At 46.6% G+C, this 22,108-nt stretch overlaps 3 protein-coding genes across 3 annotated transcripts; 1 reads left to right on the top strand and 2 right to left on the bottom strand.

The window, feature by feature from the left end:
- Nucleotides 1–798: 798 nt before the first annotated feature.
- LOC122382118 (cuticle protein CP14.6-like) lies at nt 799–2,367 on the bottom strand. The gene is made up of 3 exons (XM_043367063.1): nt 2,254–2,367; nt 1,799–1,911; nt 799–1,387 (listed from the first exon to the last, which is right to left on the bottom strand). Exons 1-3 carry the CDS (start codon nt 2,260–2,262, stop codon nt 1,162–1,164), a joined length of 348 nt encoding a protein of 115 aa, XP_043222998.1. The 5' UTR covers nt 2,263–2,367; the 3' UTR covers nt 799–1,161.
- Nucleotides 2,368–12,418: 10,051 nt separating this feature from the next.
- On the top strand, nt 12,419–14,746 carry LOC122382113. Its single transcript, XM_043367060.1, has 4 exons — nt 12,419–12,557; nt 13,796–13,904; nt 14,164–14,280; nt 14,481–14,746. Exons 1-4 carry the CDS (start codon nt 12,475–12,477, stop codon nt 14,649–14,651), a joined length of 480 nt encoding a protein of 159 aa, XP_043222995.1. The 5' UTR covers nt 12,419–12,474; the 3' UTR covers nt 14,652–14,746.
- Nucleotides 14,747–18,781: 4,035 nt separating this feature from the next.
- On the bottom strand, nt 18,782–20,648 carry LOC122382122. Its single transcript, XM_043367065.1, has 4 exons — nt 20,400–20,648; nt 19,968–20,076; nt 19,413–19,529; nt 18,782–19,067 (listed from the first exon to the last, which is right to left on the bottom strand). The coding sequence occupies exons 1-4, from the start codon at nt 20,480–20,482 to the stop codon at nt 18,897–18,899; spliced, it is 480 nt and encodes a 159-aa protein (XP_043223000.1). The 5' UTR covers nt 20,483–20,648; the 3' UTR covers nt 18,782–18,896.
- Between the last annotated feature and the right edge of the window lie 1,460 nt (nt 20,649–22,108).

Raw genomic sequence — 22,108 nt, forward strand, 5'->3', positions numbered from 1 at the left:
GAGTAGGATGAGAGGTTCAGGTGGCACGTCTAGCGGCAGAGGTGTGGCGAGCTTTAACGGACGCTGCTGTGGTTGAAAAGATCGGGTAATAATATTTACTGACACGGAGTAGATATTTACCGGCGGCTGGTAATGCGCTGTATGATGGAGGATGTATTGAAGCATTCAAAGGTCACATATATGCAAATACATAAACGACTTTGAACACTTCGTGCTGCGCACAAGCTGTTTGCACAAATATGGCACTGGTTATGAACTGTTTGATAGCTTCTGATGCTCTCTGTTGTTATTACTATCAACCAGCTCATGTTTCAAAGTTGTTAGGCATCTAGTGCATACTGATGTATATAGTTATTGTGTGTCAAGGTAATTTCAGCATGCTGGAGTTCCGTTGCCAAGCAACTATGAGCGTTCGGGGCATATTCGTCTTCGCGGGGTCTGTTCTTTCAATAAAGTAAGAAATTTAACATAGGGACAAATTCAAGCGGTTAAGCAAAGACGTAGCCGGTTGAGTTTCATTTAGTCGTAATATTTTTCAAAAGAATGTTCAAAACCTCGAAGCTCGACCTGTTTCTGTCACTGGCTCACTGGTTATGATCTTTTGTCATAACCAGTGGACTAGTATTGAAAGCGATCTTGCAAAATAAAAAGCGACAAGCTTGTTCTTTGATGAGTCATTTCAAAACAGGTTGCCTTAGTCCGTTTGCCCGTCCGTTATTCCCCTTCCCATCACTCCTAATCCAATAAAATTCGCCAGCTGAAGTTCGAGAAATAAAATGACTGATATAAATGGCAGTGTACAGTTACACGGTATATTATAAACACAAGGTAAAATATGCACAAAACGGTAAATCACAATCATTTCACAGAGCAAACCATTTCACAGGATAGCTGATACAGGTGATACTGGTACAAACGGCCGAGACACAGGAATGTGGGTAGGTTTGAGGGACTAAATGATGAGAATGACCGACATCATTTTGAACGAATAGAAACACTGGCATTGATGGATGGTGCTTATTTCACGCAGACATGATTTTGGTCACATTTTTGTCATCAGACTGATCAAAGCCAAAATATTCACAATTGTCTTGCCAATTCCAGGCTGGCGATGGATCTTCTAAAAAGTTGTCGTTTTCTTTTCGACTGTGTTCCTGGTATTTACTGGTAGGCGTCCTGGATGTCCACCCGTCCGTTGAAGGTGGGGATGGCGTCACTCTCGGGCCGGTAGCCGTCCTCGTCAGAGATGTAGGAGAGGTAGGTGATGGTGCCGTCCGGGTGCTTGAACTCGAAGCTGCCGGACTTGACCTGGTTGCCGGTCTCGGGCTCGGCTCCCGGGTACTGAATGCCAGAGTCCTCGACGGCGATACCGTTCGACGTCTCATAACTGTGAGCAGAGGTTGAGAAATGGGTTGTAGGTACTGCCTTAGCTATACACCAGTGTCGAATCAATATTCAATATGCGTATGGGTATGGGCATTTACTATGCTGTGGTTTTTCAATAGGAAATTGAATGTGCGCCATCATCGTATATTTGTTATAAAGTGTAGTAACTTTTGACCTTCAATTACCACTATTGCCTTATAGCATTTAGGAATGTATGTGCAAGGACAACTGACCTCACCCTCATAAATCACATCAACATAACCTTTTATAAATGCAAAACATTTCCTTTCTCTTGTTATATCATTTACGAGAATGAATGAAGGTTTTTGTGTCAACCTTACAAGGTAGCTTCTTACATATAAGAAGACTTGCGATAATTTCTTCTGCGTGTCTGTCATTGAGTGGTACTCACGCGGTATCCCAGGACTGGTCCTCCCTCAGCTCGTGGTCGTACAGGATGATCTGGGCGTCCCTCTCACTCTGGGGCCGGGCCAGAGCCACGGCGGCCAGGCACAGCACGATCAGCTGTGGATAAAGACAAAATCTGCATCAGACACTGAACGCTCATCTCTGACACTTGTTGATGCACTTTTACGATTCCCGGCAACGCATTTAAGAAATATTCATATGCAACCTGAACTATGAATGGATAAATTTTGTAAGCCTAGCAATGCAGGAGTCCTCTTGAAATCCAGCACCTTGAAAAATTATCCCGATGAATGCCAGATTGCAAATAGATCCATAGATCACAGTCCAGCCGTTGCAGCTGCCACCGTTCAGTCCCAGATGAGGTCTCAGCTCGCCACACTGTGCGTTTTCACCACTGGCGGCCGACATACGGCCGCTCCCCTCGCCCCGGCTGCTTACGAGCTTCATGTCGGTGGCAGGTCGGTCGGTCCGATGTAGAATGGTGCCTAAGCAGAGCTCTGTCTGTCTTATATACGGCCTGCTGCGTGCTGTGTGACGCCACCCAGGTGATCTGGATAGGTGTCCGAGAGCTGGAACCAGTCTGACACGATTAGCGCATGTAGAACCAGCGGGATCCCGCCGCTGAGCCCCGCCGGAGTCGCGGCCTTCTCCGAGTTGTGCGCCGGATGGGGCGTGCTCCGGTGCCCACCGCGAGCCCTGGCTAACATGGAGCGGTGCGTTGGGTTACGTTATCACAAAACGTTGAACTTTTACCTGGTGCGGGAGGTTTGGGTGTGTAGCTTATCCTTGCGGTTTGTTCTCTCGGAAGTAACCTCGATAATGCGTGTTCTGAAACAGTTATGTTGCTCTTTTTTCATTTGTGTGTACCAGCAAAGCTGTAAAATTCATGGATGATCTGTCAAGACTGGAAATCTTCCTAGAGTACAAGGTAGTTTGTGTAGCTTCCTTTTTGCTTTTTCGGGTAGGTCTGGTTGGTGTTAAACGCTGTTGCCTTGATGCCGTGGGGAAATATGAAAATGAAGCATGACAGCGATGGAATAATAGCATATTCTAAAACGTATCAGGCTCCCCTTCATTTTATCCTCAATTTTGTTTTGTATCTTCACTTCACTTCAAGCATTAGCGTCATTTTTGCATCCATTTACCTACTCGTAGAACAAACGTAGGTCATATGTACTGCATATGTACTATGTAGGCACTGTATATGTGACTAATGATCGATGATAGAGAATCTCTCCATTTCGATATTCTTAAGAACAGGAAACATTTGAGATTAGAGTGTGACTGGTCAACTGTCGCTAACACGGTGTGATGGCTCCATATTCTTCCCGGCTTTTCCTGCCGGCACTGGCATCTGGCCGTCTCCCACGCTAGCTGCCCTCTCGAGTCCTCCCCTCCCCTCCCCTCTCCTCCCCCCACATGGTCCCACGCAAACCGACCAATCAGCGCTGGGGTATTGCGTCACAGGGGCGTGGCCAGTGACGGGAGACGCTGGATGGTCTGGAGGGCCTCGAATCGGAGCACCATGCTTCCCCTCCCCTTCCCCTTCCCTCCTCCAGGTCACCAATTGGAGCAGCTCCCCGGATCTGCTGATGGAGGCTCTGATGTATGGGAGATGAGGTCCGTGCAATGTGAGAAAACGTTACGCAACCCAGGTGCAGCAGACCTTATAGGACAGAAGCTATTGAATCATTTCATTTTGTCATACAGTAGCCGTTTTCACGACGGCCATCTGGTACACATTTGGTGCTCATCTGGTGCAGATTAGGTGCAAATGTGGTCAAATTAGGTTCAGTGTGTCTCTTAGTAGCTATCAGCTAGGGTTGCACTATTTGCTTATATGCCTGCTTTGCCATATTATCAGAGAGTATCATCGATTAAAACACTGAAATAAATTCATAAAATACAGATATTTGCTGTAAAAGAGATTAGGTGCAGATTTGGTCAAATAAGGTGCACTCGCTAGATAGCCCGTCGTGAAAACGGCTAGTATCGATTCACCTCATGTGCCATGTTCTCAAAGCGTGTGATTTTTCGTTATGTTCATGAATGTTACGCAACACAGAATTGGTAGTGAACGTGAGCAAGGGATCAGATCAGGGGATGATTAGTGACCAAGTGAAATAATGCGGCAGTTATGTTAATCACTTAAAGGGCTGCTGGTATAGAGCCATGGCTCATTTTAGGACGGCCATTGTGAAGTCATAGATGCCAGACCACGATGACGAAAAAAGATTGAGCTCATTCGGGTCATGGACATATGTAGTTAGCTTTGTCGTGTGTTCTATATGCGTCTCATCACGAATGCAGTGTCTGTTTACCCTTTCAATAGGTACAGAGAGTTGAGCTGGGTGCCGATAATCTAGCAATTTGCTGGTTAGCATTTGTTTGCTAGTGAGCAGTTGCCTAGAGAAATTGTCCTGAATCGGACTGATATGCAGCCTATAGTCACAAGATCTGCCTAGCGGTTTTCATAGCTCTGCCTCGGATTCAGTCATTGAACTGAAGATTGAATTAAACAGCCCATGAACTAAAGTCAATAAACGCAAGATCCTGTTTACGTGAATATTAACAAAACTGTAAGATTTAGCAAGCTGGATATTGATTGATCCTTCGTTGTTGTTTCTTTAAATCGTTGTTTCCTCTGTATTGTGACAGCGACACTGCTATGCAAATAAAAACAGAAAACTTATCAAGCTATTTTCTTATTCCACTATCGTTTTCCATTTTCCTTTCAAGGTTTCCAAGCAGTTCGAAGGTGGAAGTACGATCTATGGAGTCTGAACATACGAGTCTGTAAGCTCATCCATAGGCGGCGGAACGGGGAGGGCACCGGGGCACCGTGCCCCCCTTTGATTTTGACATTTTAACATTAGCCCTAAGGGCGTTGCATGGAAAGAATGGGACGGAAAATCGGCAGTGCCCCCCCCCCCTTAATTGAAGGTGTTCCGCCGCTCCTGAGCTCATCAGCGTGTCTTCTCGTGTGATCAATGGCCTAGTATAGCCCTGTAAAAAAGCTGATTTAGATGTTTAGGCATTTAGGCTGGCGAACTGATTCGCTGAACATTCGCCTGCTACAGCTATCTTATTCTTGGCAGTTTCAATTACAAACGAGATCAGTTGGTTTCATGTAACCAGGAACCGAGTCCAGAAGTTGTTCATGGGCACCTAGGCCTTACACATCCAGTCTGTTGACACTTTACAAGCTTATCTGTTGTAGAGGAAGCTCAAAAGAACCGGCAACTTTCAAAACAATTTACACAGTTGCAAGACTAAAGTAGATATATGTGTGACGTGGGCATAATTCAAAGAAAATATTTACAAGCAGAAATTCATTGAATAACAGCTTGTGCAAAGCATGGTTGTGCACCAAAAAAAAAAAAAACTTTACTTTGAGGGGATCGTATAACGGGGCAAAATTCCAAAGACATGCACGCACGGGAATATATTCGCATTTAAAGTCAGCATTAATGTTGGAACAAGGTATTGTCGTACCATAGTGTAATTACACTATGGTCGTACCTACGCATTTCAGATGTAAACATCAACGACATCGAGAACAAGCCAATACATATATCCGTTAACGACACCTGCCCAAATATTTTTTCCCAAAGTCACCGCTGCCTGGACATTTCTCTCCAGGATATTTCAGTAGATTATGTAAAAACTGGATTTTCCGTTGGGAGACAGTAGACGCGTTTACATAGGGTTTGTTGCAAGCTTATATCTCCGTCCGTGATGTTGCAAAATATGCCAATGATGGTGCTGAACAATTTACAAAATGATCCCCTCTAAATATTTGAAGACCACTGCATCGAAATTATCGCAAAATTAACGAGCTAGAGCATCGTCAAGTATGCTATGTAAACCGGGTTAGTGCCACACAGCCGCTTATGTCTGCATCCTGAAAACGAAGATAATGACTCGTGTTTCCATGCATCAAGAAGTGAAACAATTGATACTTCTAACACTCAGCACATGCTGTCAGACAGATGCGTTTCAAAATGGAATGCTTGGAGTGCTTTGAGTCTCAAGTGCCTGTCGGTCGAGCTTGCGTACGCTTACGCTACTGAACATCTGCGCTGCTACATTCGTAGGTCGAGTCTTGAATTCAGTTCCATCGCCTCCATGGGAGGAAAAGGCAGCTAGCTCCCACTCAGGATGTCCACCTTGGTGCCAGTGACTGTGGTCAGATTTGGTGGACGACGTACCATCGAGATGGTGGTCAGCCGCCTTCATGGCCGTCACAGCCAAGGTCGGTGAGCTAGGTAATCCGACCCCCGCCCCCACCCCCACCCCCACCCGGTGCACGTGGGGCCGGGGACATTCCTCCCCGGATCAGTGGGGGTCCTCGGAGGAGTATGACGTCACAGAGCCGCGGGCGGCCGTCCCCGATTGGCGTGTTTGACGGTGTCCCTGCACTGGTGTATTGCGACTGCAGACAGCTGCTGGCTCCCACAGAGAAACACGTAGAGCTGGCATTTGGTAGAACTGTGTTAATGGCATTCGCATACGGCACAATCACCTTCTGCCAGTTAAACGAAGTTGGCTTCCGACTTACTGTGTCAGGCTATTACATCATGATATGCACAAGAGGTTGTCCGTCTCGGAAAAAAACGGAGAGGATTGTTGCAATATAAGGAATGAGAGACGAATTGGCTGCAAAGAGCAAGAAACACTTACAAAAAAAACGTTTTGGTGCCTCTTTGAAACAACTGTTCGAGTTTATCCATTTATACGCCATAGATCCCTGTGTACCTAAACTGGACATGCAGAACATCTAACCTCTGTAAAATCTGACTTCTGTTGACCTCTGTAAATCATACATTCTCTTCTGTATACGGTATACAGAGGTCTACATGGTCATGCATTACAAACAGCTTTTTATGTGGAACGTCCACTGAAGGGATATCGAGATATCTGTGCTGAACGGTAGTCGATTTCCAGCACGAGCGTCTGCCAGAATCCCCATCTAACCGTGACACATCAGTGAAGATCTCGCCTCCCTCGTCTTTGTTCAGCATTCCGAGGAGTGAGTCAGACGCCTGCATTGCCCTTATCAGCAGGTGTTATCTGAAACTGCCAGAAATGCCTGACAGATGGATTTGCATGCCCTCTTTGCTAGAAGCTCATAGGCATTTACATCATTTACAGATGACTGCGGAGGTGGATTATTGCATGCTATATAGCGGGATCACTTAGCATCTCAAAGCACTTTAGAAGGTGCTCTTTTTCACAGTAACTGTTTACGTATGATAGTCTGGAAGCATACGTAGCCAATAGCTCTATTCACGTGCACAGCCCACCCTCGGCGACCTCCATTTCTAAGGATTTCAGTCCAAGAGAAGATCCCTGTCCTTGACCCTGTCCCCCAGGGTCACATGACCATGTCTCCGTACTCGGTCCGAGTCCAGCAGGAATCCTGTACCATCCCGCTGGCGCAGCTGTCCGCGATCTGCCGGATCCTGCCGCCGGATTCAAGGCCAGCCTCGGAGCGTCCCGGCGTCTCCTCCGCTGCCCCAGCTGCACTTTCATTGGCAAATCCCGCTGCCGTGGCCGGGGTTAATCCTCTGGTCAGGCAGGTCCGTGCCAGGCCCTGCCGCTCAGCTGCTCCTCTCGGCCATCATCGGAGCTCTGAGACGGAGCCAGGCGGGACCCAGCCTCCTGAGCTTCACAGCACGGGAGGTGGAGGGGGGTTTCGGCCTGAATTTCACCTGTGAGAAGGAATGAATGGGAAAACGGTAACGGTTATTTGTGGTGGTGCTTAGATGGTGATCTGCAATCGTCTGACCACAAATGAATAAACGCTACCCAATATGAGTCGGACAGTGGTCAGTGGAGCTTGTACCCACAATCGGCACTATCGAAGTTTAGGTCTTCGATGGCCATTACGTTTTCTCTCTTACTTGTCGCTATTGTAATTCTTACGACCAAAAGATGCCGGGTGTAATAGAGCATAAGTTTAAGGTTAAATAGCTACATCAAATTTCTAGACGTGACATATTTCAGAGAGAAAAAAATTATTGTTGGAAATACCTTATCCCGCGCACCGACGGGGGTCTACGCCAACTTAGTACCGACGGGGGGGGCGGATGACCGCCCCCCCCCTGAGATCTCGAGAACAAAGCAAGATAGCGACAAGCGGTAAACGGCATGGGATACGCACGGACAAGCTCTACGATTTTTACTAAGGTCATTTTCAGGTCAGGTCAAAGATGACGTCACAGGGGTCAAAAAGTCAAAACGGCGGCGCTAGATATGGAGAGTTGTTCTCGAATAACTTTCGAACTAGTCAAGATACTAAGGGTATCACCGTGATCCTCTCGTTAATCCGCATCGAATGATATATATGTTGACCTCGAAAGGTCAAGGTCAAAGGTTGACCTTAGGTCACGTGACCTCGAGGTCATCATGTATATCATTCGATGCGCTTTGACGAGCTGAACACAATGAGACCATCCGCGCGGCTGTATCTTGTTCCTGTACGGAGTTATTGGCAAAAAAACCTTTGGTGACCTTTGATGACGTCACATGACCTTAGAGCTGCCCAACAGCAAAACAGACCACAAGGTAGTAAAGGTTGATCGTATATGAAGTCATGTATGGTTTATGGGGCCATTCCGATCCGTTTTAGTGGTAAAAACTGGGAGTTGATTTTTCCCCCATTGACTTACAATGGGGAGGTCGAGAAATTGACCTGACCTTAGGTCATCGATATCAAAATTCCGAGATAAACAAATTGTAGCTACTAATGACCTTATAACATCCTGCGACTTTCAAAAGCCTCCGACATCTACTGTAGCTCTGGGCTCTGGCACGGTGACAAAGTTGCAAAAAAGTGACTTGAGATTGGGTCATTCAAAATAACCTGGTGACCTGACCTTAAAAGTTAAGAGGTTCAAACTGGCACACCATGTGTAAAATTGATGAGAGAATAGTCGTACCAAACTTCGCGGCGCTACGCACCGCGGTTTTCCCGCTATCTGCGAAAAACCTCAAGGGGGGGCGGATATCCGCCCCCCGTCGGTGCGCGGGTTATGCTGCAAGAACAAAGTGGATGGAATGGTTGAACATAAGCGGCTATATTAAAGGAACCCATTGTAAAAGTAAAGCAAAAGGCTTTGTGCGTAAATAAGTCAAAAGGCTGACTAATGCCATATGATTATGTTGGATGTCTCATGATAAACCATTTTGCTTGGATGAAGCAAAAACGTCTTGCTTCACTTCATCCAAGCAAAAACGTTTATCCTGGCCAATAGAGCTCTAGCTATCACACCACTTAGTTTGCTTCCAAAAATTTACGTCTATCCTTATCATTCTTGGGATATATCATATGATGCAACTGGGTTATCACCAGTCCCATTCGGCCCTCCGCCGGCGGTGACGACGCTATTGGCGCCCGTACACCGGTCTCCAGCGCCTCAAGGTCCGTCCCTCCGGCCCGGGAAGGTCAGCCCATCATCGGCTCAGCCGGCTGGCCACTTTTCTCAGAAGCCGCTAATGCTGCAGAGTTGGCAGAGCTGCTCAATGTCCAATCTCACCATCTAAAGCTGACGGTGATCTCACGCCGTTCAGGTAGATATGATGGTGCTTTATGTGCAAAAGATCCCTCAGAAAGCATCTGGGCTACGTAAGAGCAAATCGACTTATTTCTAACTTCAGCGTTTCGGTTGTAGCAACGGGAATGTACAGATGTGTATATTTGAATGTTACGCAAGAAGTCGTCAAGTTATGTTGCTATAAAAGGTTCAGGCTAGTGTCAAAGTTGGTTCTCGTAATTCGTTTGTTTTTACTTTTGAGCTTGTCATTTTTGTCATTTGTTTTTTTTTTTGTATTCGGTGATCATGGCCTCTTGCTTGCTTAAATTGTTACCCTTTCACGCTGGAAATATTTCTTCGCTGCAGATATGGCATTTTATTTGAAGCATTTTTAATTTGTCATTTACTTGAAGTGCAATCATCAACAACAACCAGTCGCATATCAGTCATTTGTTTGACGTCCTCAAAGCTAATAGTTCTTTATCTTAGAGAATCGCTATATTCTGGCACAGTTGGGATGCATAGCTGACATGCTTCCTCGTCCAAGGTCGGTTCCAGCGACCACTCTGCCATAATATGTCCTCGGAACAGGTAAACGATGGTCTCCCCGCTCAGTGGAGATCTCTCGGAATGTGGCCTTTTGTGTGACAGTTATTACATGATCGGAATGACAGTCAGCTTACTGAAAAAGTTGATAAAAGTTGATTTCATGCATCATGCAGATGAAAACTAAACAGATCACAAGCTCCATAATTTTAGTTATGCTAGAGGGACGATATTTTTCCATAAAATGCACTCATTCGAAAACTTGCATTAAAACGCTCATGTGCTCACCTACATATTTAATGCAACGTTTTTCCGTACAAATGGAAGTAAATGCTCCGAAAAAATAAAAATGCATCAATGTCCATTGTGCATTACGCTCGCAAAGCCATTTTATGACAAAGAAACAAAGCATTAGTAACTTGCTCACTCGTATTTGGGGAATGGAAAAACACAAGGTGGCATTGCGTTAAAACCGCTACGCACAGATGACTCTCACAATTCGTCGTGGCAACTTTTATCTGACCCAATAGTAGACTTATCTCTGGGAATTCTTACGCTGCTTTGAAGATATGCTCATTTCCGCTAAACCGCATAGAAACAATCGAAGGTAGATGGAAAGAACCTATAGGAGAGAGAAGCTAGTTGGCATTTCGCTGAATGGCATGCAGTCAACATTTCCAAGACAAAACACGGATCCTTGGTAAGACTCGTAATGATATCCACGGGAATATCGCACCAGAGGGTATCTGAAGCACGCTCTCTCGCCACACTGCAAAGGTGCGGTTTATACCACAACACTTTCCGGTATGCCTATTGTGTCCGACTCAGTCAGCGGAAAGGGTGCGACTTTGTAGGCTAGATGGTAGGATTGTTTCAACACTTAAGTCGAAGCAAAGGTCATCCTAGGTCACTTTATTCATAAGTTCTGCGGACTACAGGTGTTAAGATGAACTGAAGTGCTGCTGTCTTTGCGGAAATTATTGGTTATCCAATATGATATCCGATATCCGATATCAGATACCTATCCAGCAGCTTTTAAACGGTGACCGAAGAGCTGAAAGCCGCAAATTTGTCCTGCAATCTGTCCCCTTCCCCTAGTACGACGAATGTCAAGCAAACAACGCTTATGCTGCCCAGTAGCGGCGGAACACCTGCAATTAAGGGGGGGGGGGGCACCGCCGACTTTTGGTCCCATTCTTTCCATGCAACGCCCATAGGGCTAATGTTAAAATGCCAAAATCAAAGGGGGGCACGGTGCCCCGGTGCCCTCCCCGTTCCGCCGCCTATGATGCTGCCTATAAAATGAAAACCTGAGCCCTCCCACAGTTGAAACTTGCCCCACCAATGGTGTCTGGAACCGAGTCTCGGCACTGCCGTCTGAAGGCTTGACAACCTAATCCGCGACGATGGCCGTTTGACGAGATATACGCCCACAATCTCCCAAGAATCCCAGCGACATGCATACTGTGCGGCGTGTCGCAACCGTCCCTGTATTCACAGCGACTCGACTATGTGATCTGAACATGGATCGTGCCCAAAGATAGACATAAACCCAGTCGAGATAAGCCAATAACTTGTAGCTATTGTCATTCGATTTTGATTTGTATGCAGCATGCAACGAGATTAACGGATATCAAAGTGATGGTTATTTGATGTAAATTTATCAGGCGACTCAAAAATGAAAAGATAAAGAGAAAAGTTGAATCAACTTTATGTTGGCTCCACCTGCTATGGCTGAACTTCTTCAACAAATGTCCACAAAATATTGCATCTTCTACGGTACATTTTTTGTCTGCTGTTCAACAAGTTTTGCATGCTGGCACACCCATTTATTGCAAATTGAACTTGACACGAACATTACTATTGACTATCCTTCTTGTCTTGTGACATCTTGATCGGTCTTGTGACGTAGACGTTGACTCTTACTCTCTGTCGTCTTCGCTTGTTATTTTAGTCTGTCGCCTTTTTACCTACACGGTAAAAAGGCTTGTTGTACTTGCACGGTCACTGGTTTTTCACCCTTCATCCCCAGCCAACATTTTGGCAGCCATTACGGGCGTTAGAGCCACATTCGAGTCCACTAATCCAGTGATGAATGGCCACTTAGACCCGGTGGAGGCTCTTGCTGGGATCCTGGAGGCCGCAGCAGGACGGCGTACCGGACATAACGCTACTCCCAGGCCTCTATGTAACTCATTTGTCGTGTCGTTTACTTCACCGCCGAGCGGAATCCATGAGATAGGAATAGAATATTAATATTTTTCGAAACCCATGAATTAGTTGCTTGTTCGAAAGTAATGCAGCTTTTTATTATCGTTAAGATAAACGAATTCGAAGTGCCTCGAATCATTCGAGGCACTTTTTACATAGCATCCGATGCAGTTAAGTCACAATTTCAAATACTCTATCCGTCGTGAGTTGGCAAAAATGGCACGGTCCTATCTCGTAGGAAATGGTGGGAACATGGCCAGCCTGGTGCAGATTACTTCAATTAAAACGCTGCGGGGTGCGTAGTTCGGCCCACACTCGTCAGTTTCGTGCTCGCTCGCACCTGAAGCTCCCCAGTTCGCTCACGATGCAGTTCGCTGTTCTGTTCTCGATGGTGGCTGCGGCCTCGGCTGTCCAGTACCCGCTGCACGCCTCTTGCAAGGCCGACTGGTAAGTCCGAGTGTTTCTGTGTGCAGGGAAAAACGAATGATATTTTAAATCTTTAAATGACCTAGGGCCTCACCCATTGGTATCAAACACTTTTAAGGCAAGTTAGTTAGCGATGGAAAACATTGAAAGGTCGTTATTACGGAGTGAGCGAAGCGAGCGTAGTCTTTCCTTAGATTAACGGAAATTTCTGAGTATGAGCGGCCGGCCGGCCGTCCGTGCGGACGCTTTTGCGAGGCTTATATCTCAGCAACCACTTGACCGATTTACATGCGGTAATTTTTGTAGGGTAGCTTCATTCCTTCTACCAAGCATTGGACTATTCCCGATTCATGTGGGTTCGAGTGTTTTGATCGATGACGTTTTGTTTATTATGTTATGTTCTAAGCAACCTTTTAGTACGTATAGAAGTCTATGACATGTGTTTTTGGTGGACACGCCTGTCATCTGAGTTTTATCCACATTCATTGTATGTATAATGTTTTTTATCAAGTGTCAATAAACTAACTAACTAACTAACTGGGTGACCCCTTATGCACGTGCCACGTGCAAAACGAAGAGGTGTCAACTTTGTAACAATGGCAATATCTCGGTAACTACTGGGCCCATTGCGCTGAAAGTTGACATGTAGGTAGGCATCCACTAGGCACTGCATATCCATGTGCCAGAATTGGGGTGCTGCTGCACGTGCGCACGTGCAGGGGTCGTTTCCAGATCTCAAGAACGGCTGGACCGATGGCGCTCAAATTTGGTACACGGTGAGGGACCAGTTAGTAGGGTGCCGTGCACAAGTCATTTGGGACCCATTTTGCACGTGCGCACGTGCAGGGTGCCGCTTCCAGATCTCGAGAACGGCTGGGCCGATTGTGCTCAAATTTGGCACATCGCTAGAGACCGGTCAGTAGGGTGCCGTGCCCAAGTCAGTTGGAGGTACCCCCTCGAAATTTCGCACGTGCAAGGCTCACCCTCTCGCTCGCTCCGTTAGTCGCCCCAAAAGGCGTTATACTGGTAATAGTAGGTTGAAAGGTTGTTATAGTAGCCAAATATTTATTTACCTTGCATTGTTTCATCTGGTTTATGCCATTGTTACAAGGCGGTTGTAATGCATCAAAATAGCTCGGAAAAATATGGGAATAAACCGACGTAGAGTATCTCAGCTTGTCTACATAGCACACGCTCATGATGCTTGACAGACAATTTAAGCATCATGATGACAATACTGACCCTCCCCTCGCCCCCAGGACGTTCGGCGTGACCTGCGAGGAAGCGAAGCAGGCCATCATTGACCAGATGAACGCCTGGACCGGCCCCGAGGGCTGTGCCGACGGCGGAGAAAAGTGCCTGTATGAGGTGAGATAGATGAAGAAAAGTGGCGGTATGATGGGAGATAGATGGAGAAAAGTGCCTGTATGAGGCGAGATGGACGGAGAAAGTGCCTGTGTTACTAACAGTGTTAGGTGAGATAATGGTAAGAGAAGTCTCTGAATGAGGGGAGATGAACGGAAATGATATCCGTATTAGACTAGATTGACGGGGCAGGCGAAACTGTCGGATATTTTCGACGGTGGGGAAAAGTGTCTTTTCTGTAAAACAATCGCCATTATTCCAGGTGCTGTCGACCGACGGTAACGTTGTGACGGGCACCCACACGACCCCTACTGTCGGCTACGTGGACGACCTGGAGTTCACCTTCACCGATGGAGCCGACGGCACCTGCGCCATGCACGTGAGTTCAACTACAGGGAAATGACGTCACTGTACACACCTGAGTGACGCTGTAAAATGACGTCATGGTGCACCTGACTAGAATACTTATCGCGTGGAATCGCTAACTGTAAAGACGCACAGTGGATAAAACATATAAGAAGTGAAAGATGCTTTCCGACCGTTCAGACAATCTTGAACACGTTTCCGCTCTTGCTCTAGGGTTTCTCGACCTCGGAGACCTCCTACGCCTACCTGGACTCGAGCACCAACTACTGCAACATGAAGAACCTCATCACCGGCTCTGGTCTGGACCAGTCCGAGTCCTTCAGCGAGGTCACCAACGACGACATCTGCACCCAGTACTCGTCCGCCAACTGCGACGTCTACTAGGGCGGCCAAAGTGCAATGTCACTGTGTGATTTCGGCTTAGTTTGTGGTACTCAGTGATCTTTTTTGTTGTTTTAATAAATGACAATTTACTAGAAGTGACGTTGATTTTTCATGTCTGCCTATGACCTATGGGTTTACTTGCACCACGATGAGCAACAATCGGCATTTGCTGCTCGATAAAAAGCAGACTTTTTGTATGGTTATGGGTGGCACTCCAACGTCATTCTTAACCCGCGCACCGACGGGGGGGGGGCGGATATCCGCCCCCCTGAGGTTTTTCGCGAATAGCGGGAAAACCGCGGCGCGTAGCGCCGCGAAATTTGGTATGACTATTCCCTCATCAATTTTACACATGGTGTGCAAGTTTGAACCTCCTACCTTTCAAGGTCAGGTCACCAGGTCACTTTGAATGACCCAACCTCAAGTCACTTTTTTGCAACTTTGTCACCGTGCCAGAGCTACAGTAGATGTCGGAGGCCTTTGAAAGTCGCAGGATGTTATAAGGTCATTAGTAGCTACAATTTGTATATCTCGGAATTTTGATATCGGTGACCTAAGGTCAGGTCAATTTCGCGACCTCCCCATTATAAGTCAATGGGGGAAAAATCAACTCCCTGTTTTTACCACTAAAACGGGTCGGAATGGCCCCATATACCATACATGACTTCATATACGATCAACCTTCACTACCTTGAGGTCTGTTTTGCTGTTGGGCAGCTGTGAGGTCATGTGACGTCATCAAAGGTCACCAAAGGTTTTTGGCCAATAACTCCGTACAGGAACAAGATACAGACGCGTGGATGGTCTCATTGTGTTCAGCTCGTCAAGACGCATCGAATGATATACATGATGACCTCGAGGTCACGTGACCTGAGGTCAACCTTTGACCTTGACCTTTCGAGGTCAACATATATATCATTCGATGCGGATTGACGAGAGGATCACGATGATGCCCTTAGTTTGTTCCTATCTTGACTAATTCGAAAGTTATTCGAGAAAAACTCTCTCCATATCCAGCGCCGCCATTTTGACTTTTTCGACCCCTGTGACGTCATCTTTGACCTGACCTGAAAATGACCTAAGTAAAAATTGTAGATCTTGACCGTGCGTATCCGATGCCGTTTACCGCTTGTCGCTATCTTGCTTCGTTCTCGAGATCTCAGGGGGGGGGCGGTCATCCGCCCCCCCCCCGTCGGTGCAAAGTTGGCGCAGACCCCCGTCGGTGCGCGGGTTAATGAAACGGTTCAGATTTAAAAGGCATTCGTCTGCCTTGTCTAGCTGATGAATACCGAGTGTCTCAACAAAACAGACAGTTTCATTTTCCCCCTAAAATGTCTGGTAATATAACAATATAAAACGGCAAGCAGTTTTCTGCATACCGAAGCGCGCGAGCACGACCTTTGCCGATTCGCCCTAATCTGAGTTAGGCTCTTACGAGAAAAGAAAATCAATTCGTTCCAAGACGCAGCAAATAGTGTCCAAATTTCATATCTCAAATCGACGAAGACCTCTGAGCTCAAAAAGTCAACAGTCCAAAATACGTGATCCCTAGTTTTTAGTAAAAAAGGCAAAATAATCGCAGAGCAACGTTTTAGGCACCACATCGTTTTCCATATCCAGCTAAGTCGAATGATGTACTTTTTGCTTGAAAAAGCCAACTTTGGTATTGACCAACTTTGGTCATTGTCAGGTCATAACCCGTAAGGTCAGGAAGCTGCTCGACTACAGTTATGCCGATATAAAGCCGGTCCTGTAGCTCCTTCGGTAGTGCATTGGACTCCGCGTGGTGACAGCACGCGCCCCGGTTACAAAAGTCCGAAGCTCGAGGGCGCCCGATGTTCATGAATTGAACCTCCTGGCGGGTATGGTTGCGGTTGGTGGCAGCCCGTAGCCAGACGAAGTCAGTGAGGGAACCGGCCGTACGCAGCTATGTGCGTACGCTGAATTTCGGACTCGAACTTCTGCCATGGACGGTGGGCCAGGAATTTCGCGATGGGAAGGAAGATGGCAGGACCAGCGCAAGCTCCGCTTAGCGGAGGCTCTGTCAGTGTGAATCCTTCAATTCAAAAGGCTCGGACTAAACTTATTTGAAAAAAAATGAGAGCTTTGAGTTTTAAAATACACAAAATAGTATCGAATCGTGCAAGTAGGGTATGGAAACATATGTATCAGTGCTTGAGATAATACAAGACTATATGTATTCAACAATCAACGCCACGATATCAGAAGCAATTTTATTGCCTACATATTTCTTCAAAGCAAGTTCCCGAGCCTATGCCTTACAACTTACGCATCATATAATTTTCAGAAGGGTCAACTGAGCTCACGTAATAGACCTGACCTCACGTGGCACTTCTAGATATGTCATTAGGTACACGAGTTCTAAGGAATCGATAGTTCGCTTTTTTCTCCTTGAAAGCTTCATCTCTCTCTCTCTCTCTCTCTCTCTCTCTCTCTCTCTCTCTCTCTCTCTCTCTCTCTCTCTCTCTCTCTCTCTCTCTCTCTCTCTCTCTCTCTCCCTCTCTCTCTCTCTCCCTCTCTCTCTCTCTCTCTCTCTCTCTCTCTCTCTCTCTCTCTCTCTCTCTCTCTCTCTCTCTCTCTCTCTCTCTGTGAACGATTCCGTGACTTATTGACGGTCACGGTGTTGCGAAGTTTTGTAACGTTTTGGACCGTGTGGGTATAGGTAAGTGACTACTTCTGACTTCACTAGTCATTGACCTGACCTGGCATTGCACTCACTACGATTGAATTCAAAAGATCTGTTTTTTTTCGCCTCATTGAAGCCTACAATGAAGCCTACAGGGGGAGGGGGGCGAAACGCCCCCCCCCCTTGTCCTTTTTCCGTTGATATCTCCTAAACGGCTGGAGATATCGTCACCAAACTTTCATGACCCCTTCAGGCATCAATTATGCACATTGTGACCGAAAATTTTACCAGAGGCGGTGATAGGTTGGCCACAAATGACGTCAGAATGACGTCATGTTCTGCCATTTTCGACCGAAAAAAAACCTTCGCGAGAAGAGCTGTCAGGCCTACAGCTTTGAAGATGCAAAAAAAATGATCAGACATAAGAGGTGTAGAATTGACAGGGCTACAAAACTGCTATCTTGGATTTTTGAAATTTTTGATTTTTGACTCCCAAAAATCAAAAAAGCATTTTTTTATATATTAGTCACAACCCCAAAAAAAAATTTTGACGAAAAAAAACGGATTATATGTGATAGTACCTACCGTCTTCTATCTACATACAAAATTTCAGATCGTTATCTCGTTTTTTGGCCAAGTAATAGCGAAAACAACTTCAAAAATGATGACGTCAAATTTTCACACTCAATTTTTGGCAATTCTAGACCAGGTAGGGCAAAACAAAGACCACCATTAGACTCCCCGTGGCCCGTGACGAGTTGCATCGAATCAATACCCATTTTATGCAAAAATATCAACTTTAAAATTTGACCTAATTTGACCTGACCTTGACCTGACCTTCACCAAAACGGGACCTTAGCTGGCCCCAAAGGCTGCCTGACCCACATAATCGCATTTGTCATGTAAAATGGACCATAAAACATGTATCACACCACACTTACATATTGTGACCCCCAGTGACCTGACCTATGTGACCTGAACTGGTATCAGTGACCTCAGATAGCAAAGTATGTGTTTGACGAGCAATGTACGATCGATGGTTTTCAATAACTTACCAATTTATTCGATTTCACAACACATTTCTTGAAATGCCTGTGAACGGTGAAAATCCGACGTTTGACCTGACCTGTGACGTCATTGGTTTGACCTAATCAATGAAATTTGGTCACAAGGTAGTTCCCCGGTAGGGCTATCGAACGCCGTTTTGATTTTGGAAATCGGCCGGTACGGTTCCGAGATCTTAGGGGGGGGGCGTTTCCCCCCCCCCCCCACGGGTGGTAGGGTCCGCCGATTAGCCCTACGGGGCGCGGGTTAATTGGGTAATGGGTATTTTCTCCCCCAGCATAATTTGAAGGATGATGCCGTGGGCTAATCAAAGGGCGATTGCTGATTGTCTCCTTCGGTGCTTGCCCTTAGAACACACAATTTGTCGGGAAGTCCCCTCGGATTCAGGAAAATGCAGTCATTCATAATATACAGCCAACATATTTAAACACATTTATTGAGCAGAACATTATCAGAGGTATCTATCGTTCAGTACCTAATAATTTAACAAAAATCAGTCAGTGATCTGACAAAGGCGACGTCAATTCATTCCCCTAGTAGACGTCGCAGTTGGCAGACGAGTACTGGGTGCAGATGTCGTCGTTGGTGACCTCGCTGAAGGACTCGGACTGGTCCAGACCAGAGTCGGTGATGAGGTTCTTCATGTTGCAGTAGTTGGTGCTCGAGTCCAGGTAAGCGTAAAACGTCTCCGACCTAGAGTAGCCCTGGAACATAGCGAAATATCCAGTCAGCGATACAGCATAGTTAGGCATGTAAGCACTCAGCGTTGTAGTGTCTACACCGGTGACATTGCACGCTACAGAACACACTGCGGTTGACTACATGTAGGCTAAGTTCTCTGTCCAGGTGAAGTAAAAAAAAAAAACAGCGTAAAAGATACATCAATAATAATTAGTTAGGTATTTGGAAAAAATATTGAAGCACCGTTTGTTCTATGAATTACGTAGCACATGTGACGTACACATAGCATGAAGTACGTACTCGTATATGTAACTACGTGAAGCTCTCGTAGGTATATTGAAGCACTATTTTCTGTGGGTGTGACTCACGTGCATGGCGCAGGTGCCGTCGCCTCCATCAGTGAAGGTGAACTCGAGGTCGTCCACGTAGCCGGCAGAAGGGGTCGTGTGGGTGCCCGTCACGACGTTACCATCGGTCGTCAGCACCTAATGGAAGGGAAATGGCCAGTTGGTTTTTAAAATTGTATTGTGGATAGTTAGAGCTCGGTCAGCGGCTTACCTCAAATGTTGTTTCATCACAAAAAGGCAGAACCGTCATGATTTTATAGAACAGGCACATCTTCCCTCCGTCCAGCATATCCGACAATTTATGCCGGCTCCCGGCATTTTCGTTTCCTGTACGGATCTCATTTTCTGTCTCATACAAACACTTTTCTCCGTCTACCTCACCTCATACACACACTTTTCTCGGTCCAGCTCACCTCATACAGACATTTTTCGCATTATCTCGCCCCATACAGCACTTTTCTCCTTATCTATCTCCCCTCATGCAAATACTTTTCTCTCCATCCATTTCTCCTCATACAGGTACTCTTCAGCCATCTATCTTACCTCATACAGGCACTTCTTCCTTATCTATCTCACCTCATACAGGCACTTTTCTCCGCCGTCAGCACAGCCCTCGGGGCCGGACCAGGCGTTCATCTGGTCAATGATGGCCTGCTTCGCCTCCTCGCAGGTCACGCCGAACGTCCTGGGGTCGGCGAGGTGATCACCACGTTATAAGCAAGCCTCTGTCGCCAATTCTATCTCATCCGCTGGATTATCAGCATGCTTCAATTTATTGTCTGATTGTAGCAGTTTTCAAGTGTCGTTAAAATCCTGATATCCTTAGCAATTAGCACCAATTCTTCCTAAATCACGCTTAGGTTCAACATTTAACAGCTTGATTTGAAGGAGCACGATATACCTAAATGCTAAAATCGGTGCACGGTATACCTTCTTCTGAATGACTGAATAAGTGGTACATTACGGTCATCCCTATAGTTGCCGATGTAAATACGCTTATGTGCTTACCAGTCGGCCTTGCAGGAGGCGTGCAGGGGGTACTGGGCAGCCGAGGCCGCAGCCACCATCGAGAACAGAACAGCGAACTGCATCGCGAAACTCGACAAACAAATGAACCTCGGTAACGCTTCACAAGACTGCAGTGCGGACGGTGTGCTGGGCGGCGTTTTAACGGAGCCCTTATCGGGGCAGCAGTATCGGATGTGTGTGGGATTCTCAGGGGCCGTGAGAGGGACCGCCTGCACTGCGGCAGGTCACCGAGCCTGCTGCCGGAAAGCTCCCGAGTCGTCTCCAAGAAAAGCTTAGTGAGGCCAGATAAGAGGACCCATTGCCCCAATTCACTTGCGCCACAAAAGGAAATTAAGTCATTGTTTTAGAACTGCGTTTGAGGTTATGTAATAAAACGTTGTGTTCCGGGCTGACACCAATTCTCTGGTGCTGCTGACGAATTACCTGTCTATGTAGAACGCCATTTAATTACCTGATTGCTTTGTAGGCCTTAGGTAGGCCTTAGATTCTGTCTTATGCCAGCTAAATCGCCTAATCGTATCCACAGTTACGAATGCGGCACTATAAACATACGAGTATACACAAAAAAACTACACGGCAAAAGCGAAAATCAGTAATTATTTTCTTTCAGGTTTATTAGCTCAGTCATCATTCCCCTCAGAACCAAACAGTTGTCGCTAACAAAAATTGTAGAAACATGCAGTATTATTGGCCGGTAGCCTGACTTTTGAGGCTAAATGCCTAAATCGACGGGTGCGGGATGTCGGCTTTTCCCTACTTGAGCGCTACCGAAACCGTGCTGTGGTGTTAACTCCAGAACTTTACAGACACGATTGCCCTTTTTTCAAATTTGTAATGAGGATGACGAAACGCGTCACCCGTCTGACCGGCGACTTTCCAATAGGATCTCGCTTGCATAATCGAAGGGAGGACTACTGCCGCTCTCTGGCTTGTTTGTTTGTTTTGCTAGGAGCAAACCCTTTTAAAACTAAGCCATTAAAGAGCTACGAGATTTTAGGATAGGGCGTAGACATTGGGCTGTGCGGGACACCGACAGTGTTTCTTTGTTTTGTTTGCATTGTTGGGTTAGGCTCTTTCGGTCTATCGAGACCATTGCAGAGCCGGGAGAATGATGGGAATTAGGGGGAGACATTGGTCTGGGCGGGCACCCTGGTGAGTCATCGGGGCTGAACACATCCAGTGGGCAGGCCACCCAGCCACCATAACACTCACCACACCCGGTTACGGGTGTGCTCCTACGGGAACTTTACTTCCAGCATGGGATATAAAGTTCCCTGTCCAGCCCGGAACAGGGGTTGAGCCGTGGTGGAGAAGGATTTGATTTTCCTGAAGGTGGAATTGTGGAAACGACGGAAAGGAGAACCAAAAGTGGTCCTGGTCCATGAAGGCGAGACCGTCCCGGTGGAACCGCATTGCCCCGTTAGGACAGTCAGCCCACCTCCCATACGGACTACGGTCACCCCGGAGATAATCTTAACGGGCCCTGGTGTGGACCAGGGACCTGACCTCATCCACCAGTTGCCAAGTGGGGTGACCGTCAGCCCAGAAAGGGAGCAGGTCCGGAGGATGCAGATGGGTTTGTCCTGGGGGTGGCGAGTAGGTACGGTAAACGGTTGCAATATCGCTCCCTGGCTTTCGTTTTTGTTTTATTTAGGTTAGGCCCTTTCGGTCTGACAAGACCATTTCAG

Source organism: Amphibalanus amphitrite, unplaced genomic scaffold (assembly GCF_019059575.1).
Source record: "Amphibalanus amphitrite isolate SeventyFive unplaced genomic scaffold, NRLGWU_Aamphi_draft 000133F_arrow, whole genome shotgun sequence".
NCBI lineage: Eukaryota > Metazoa > Arthropoda > Thecostraca > Balanomorpha > Balanidae > Amphibalanus > Amphibalanus amphitrite.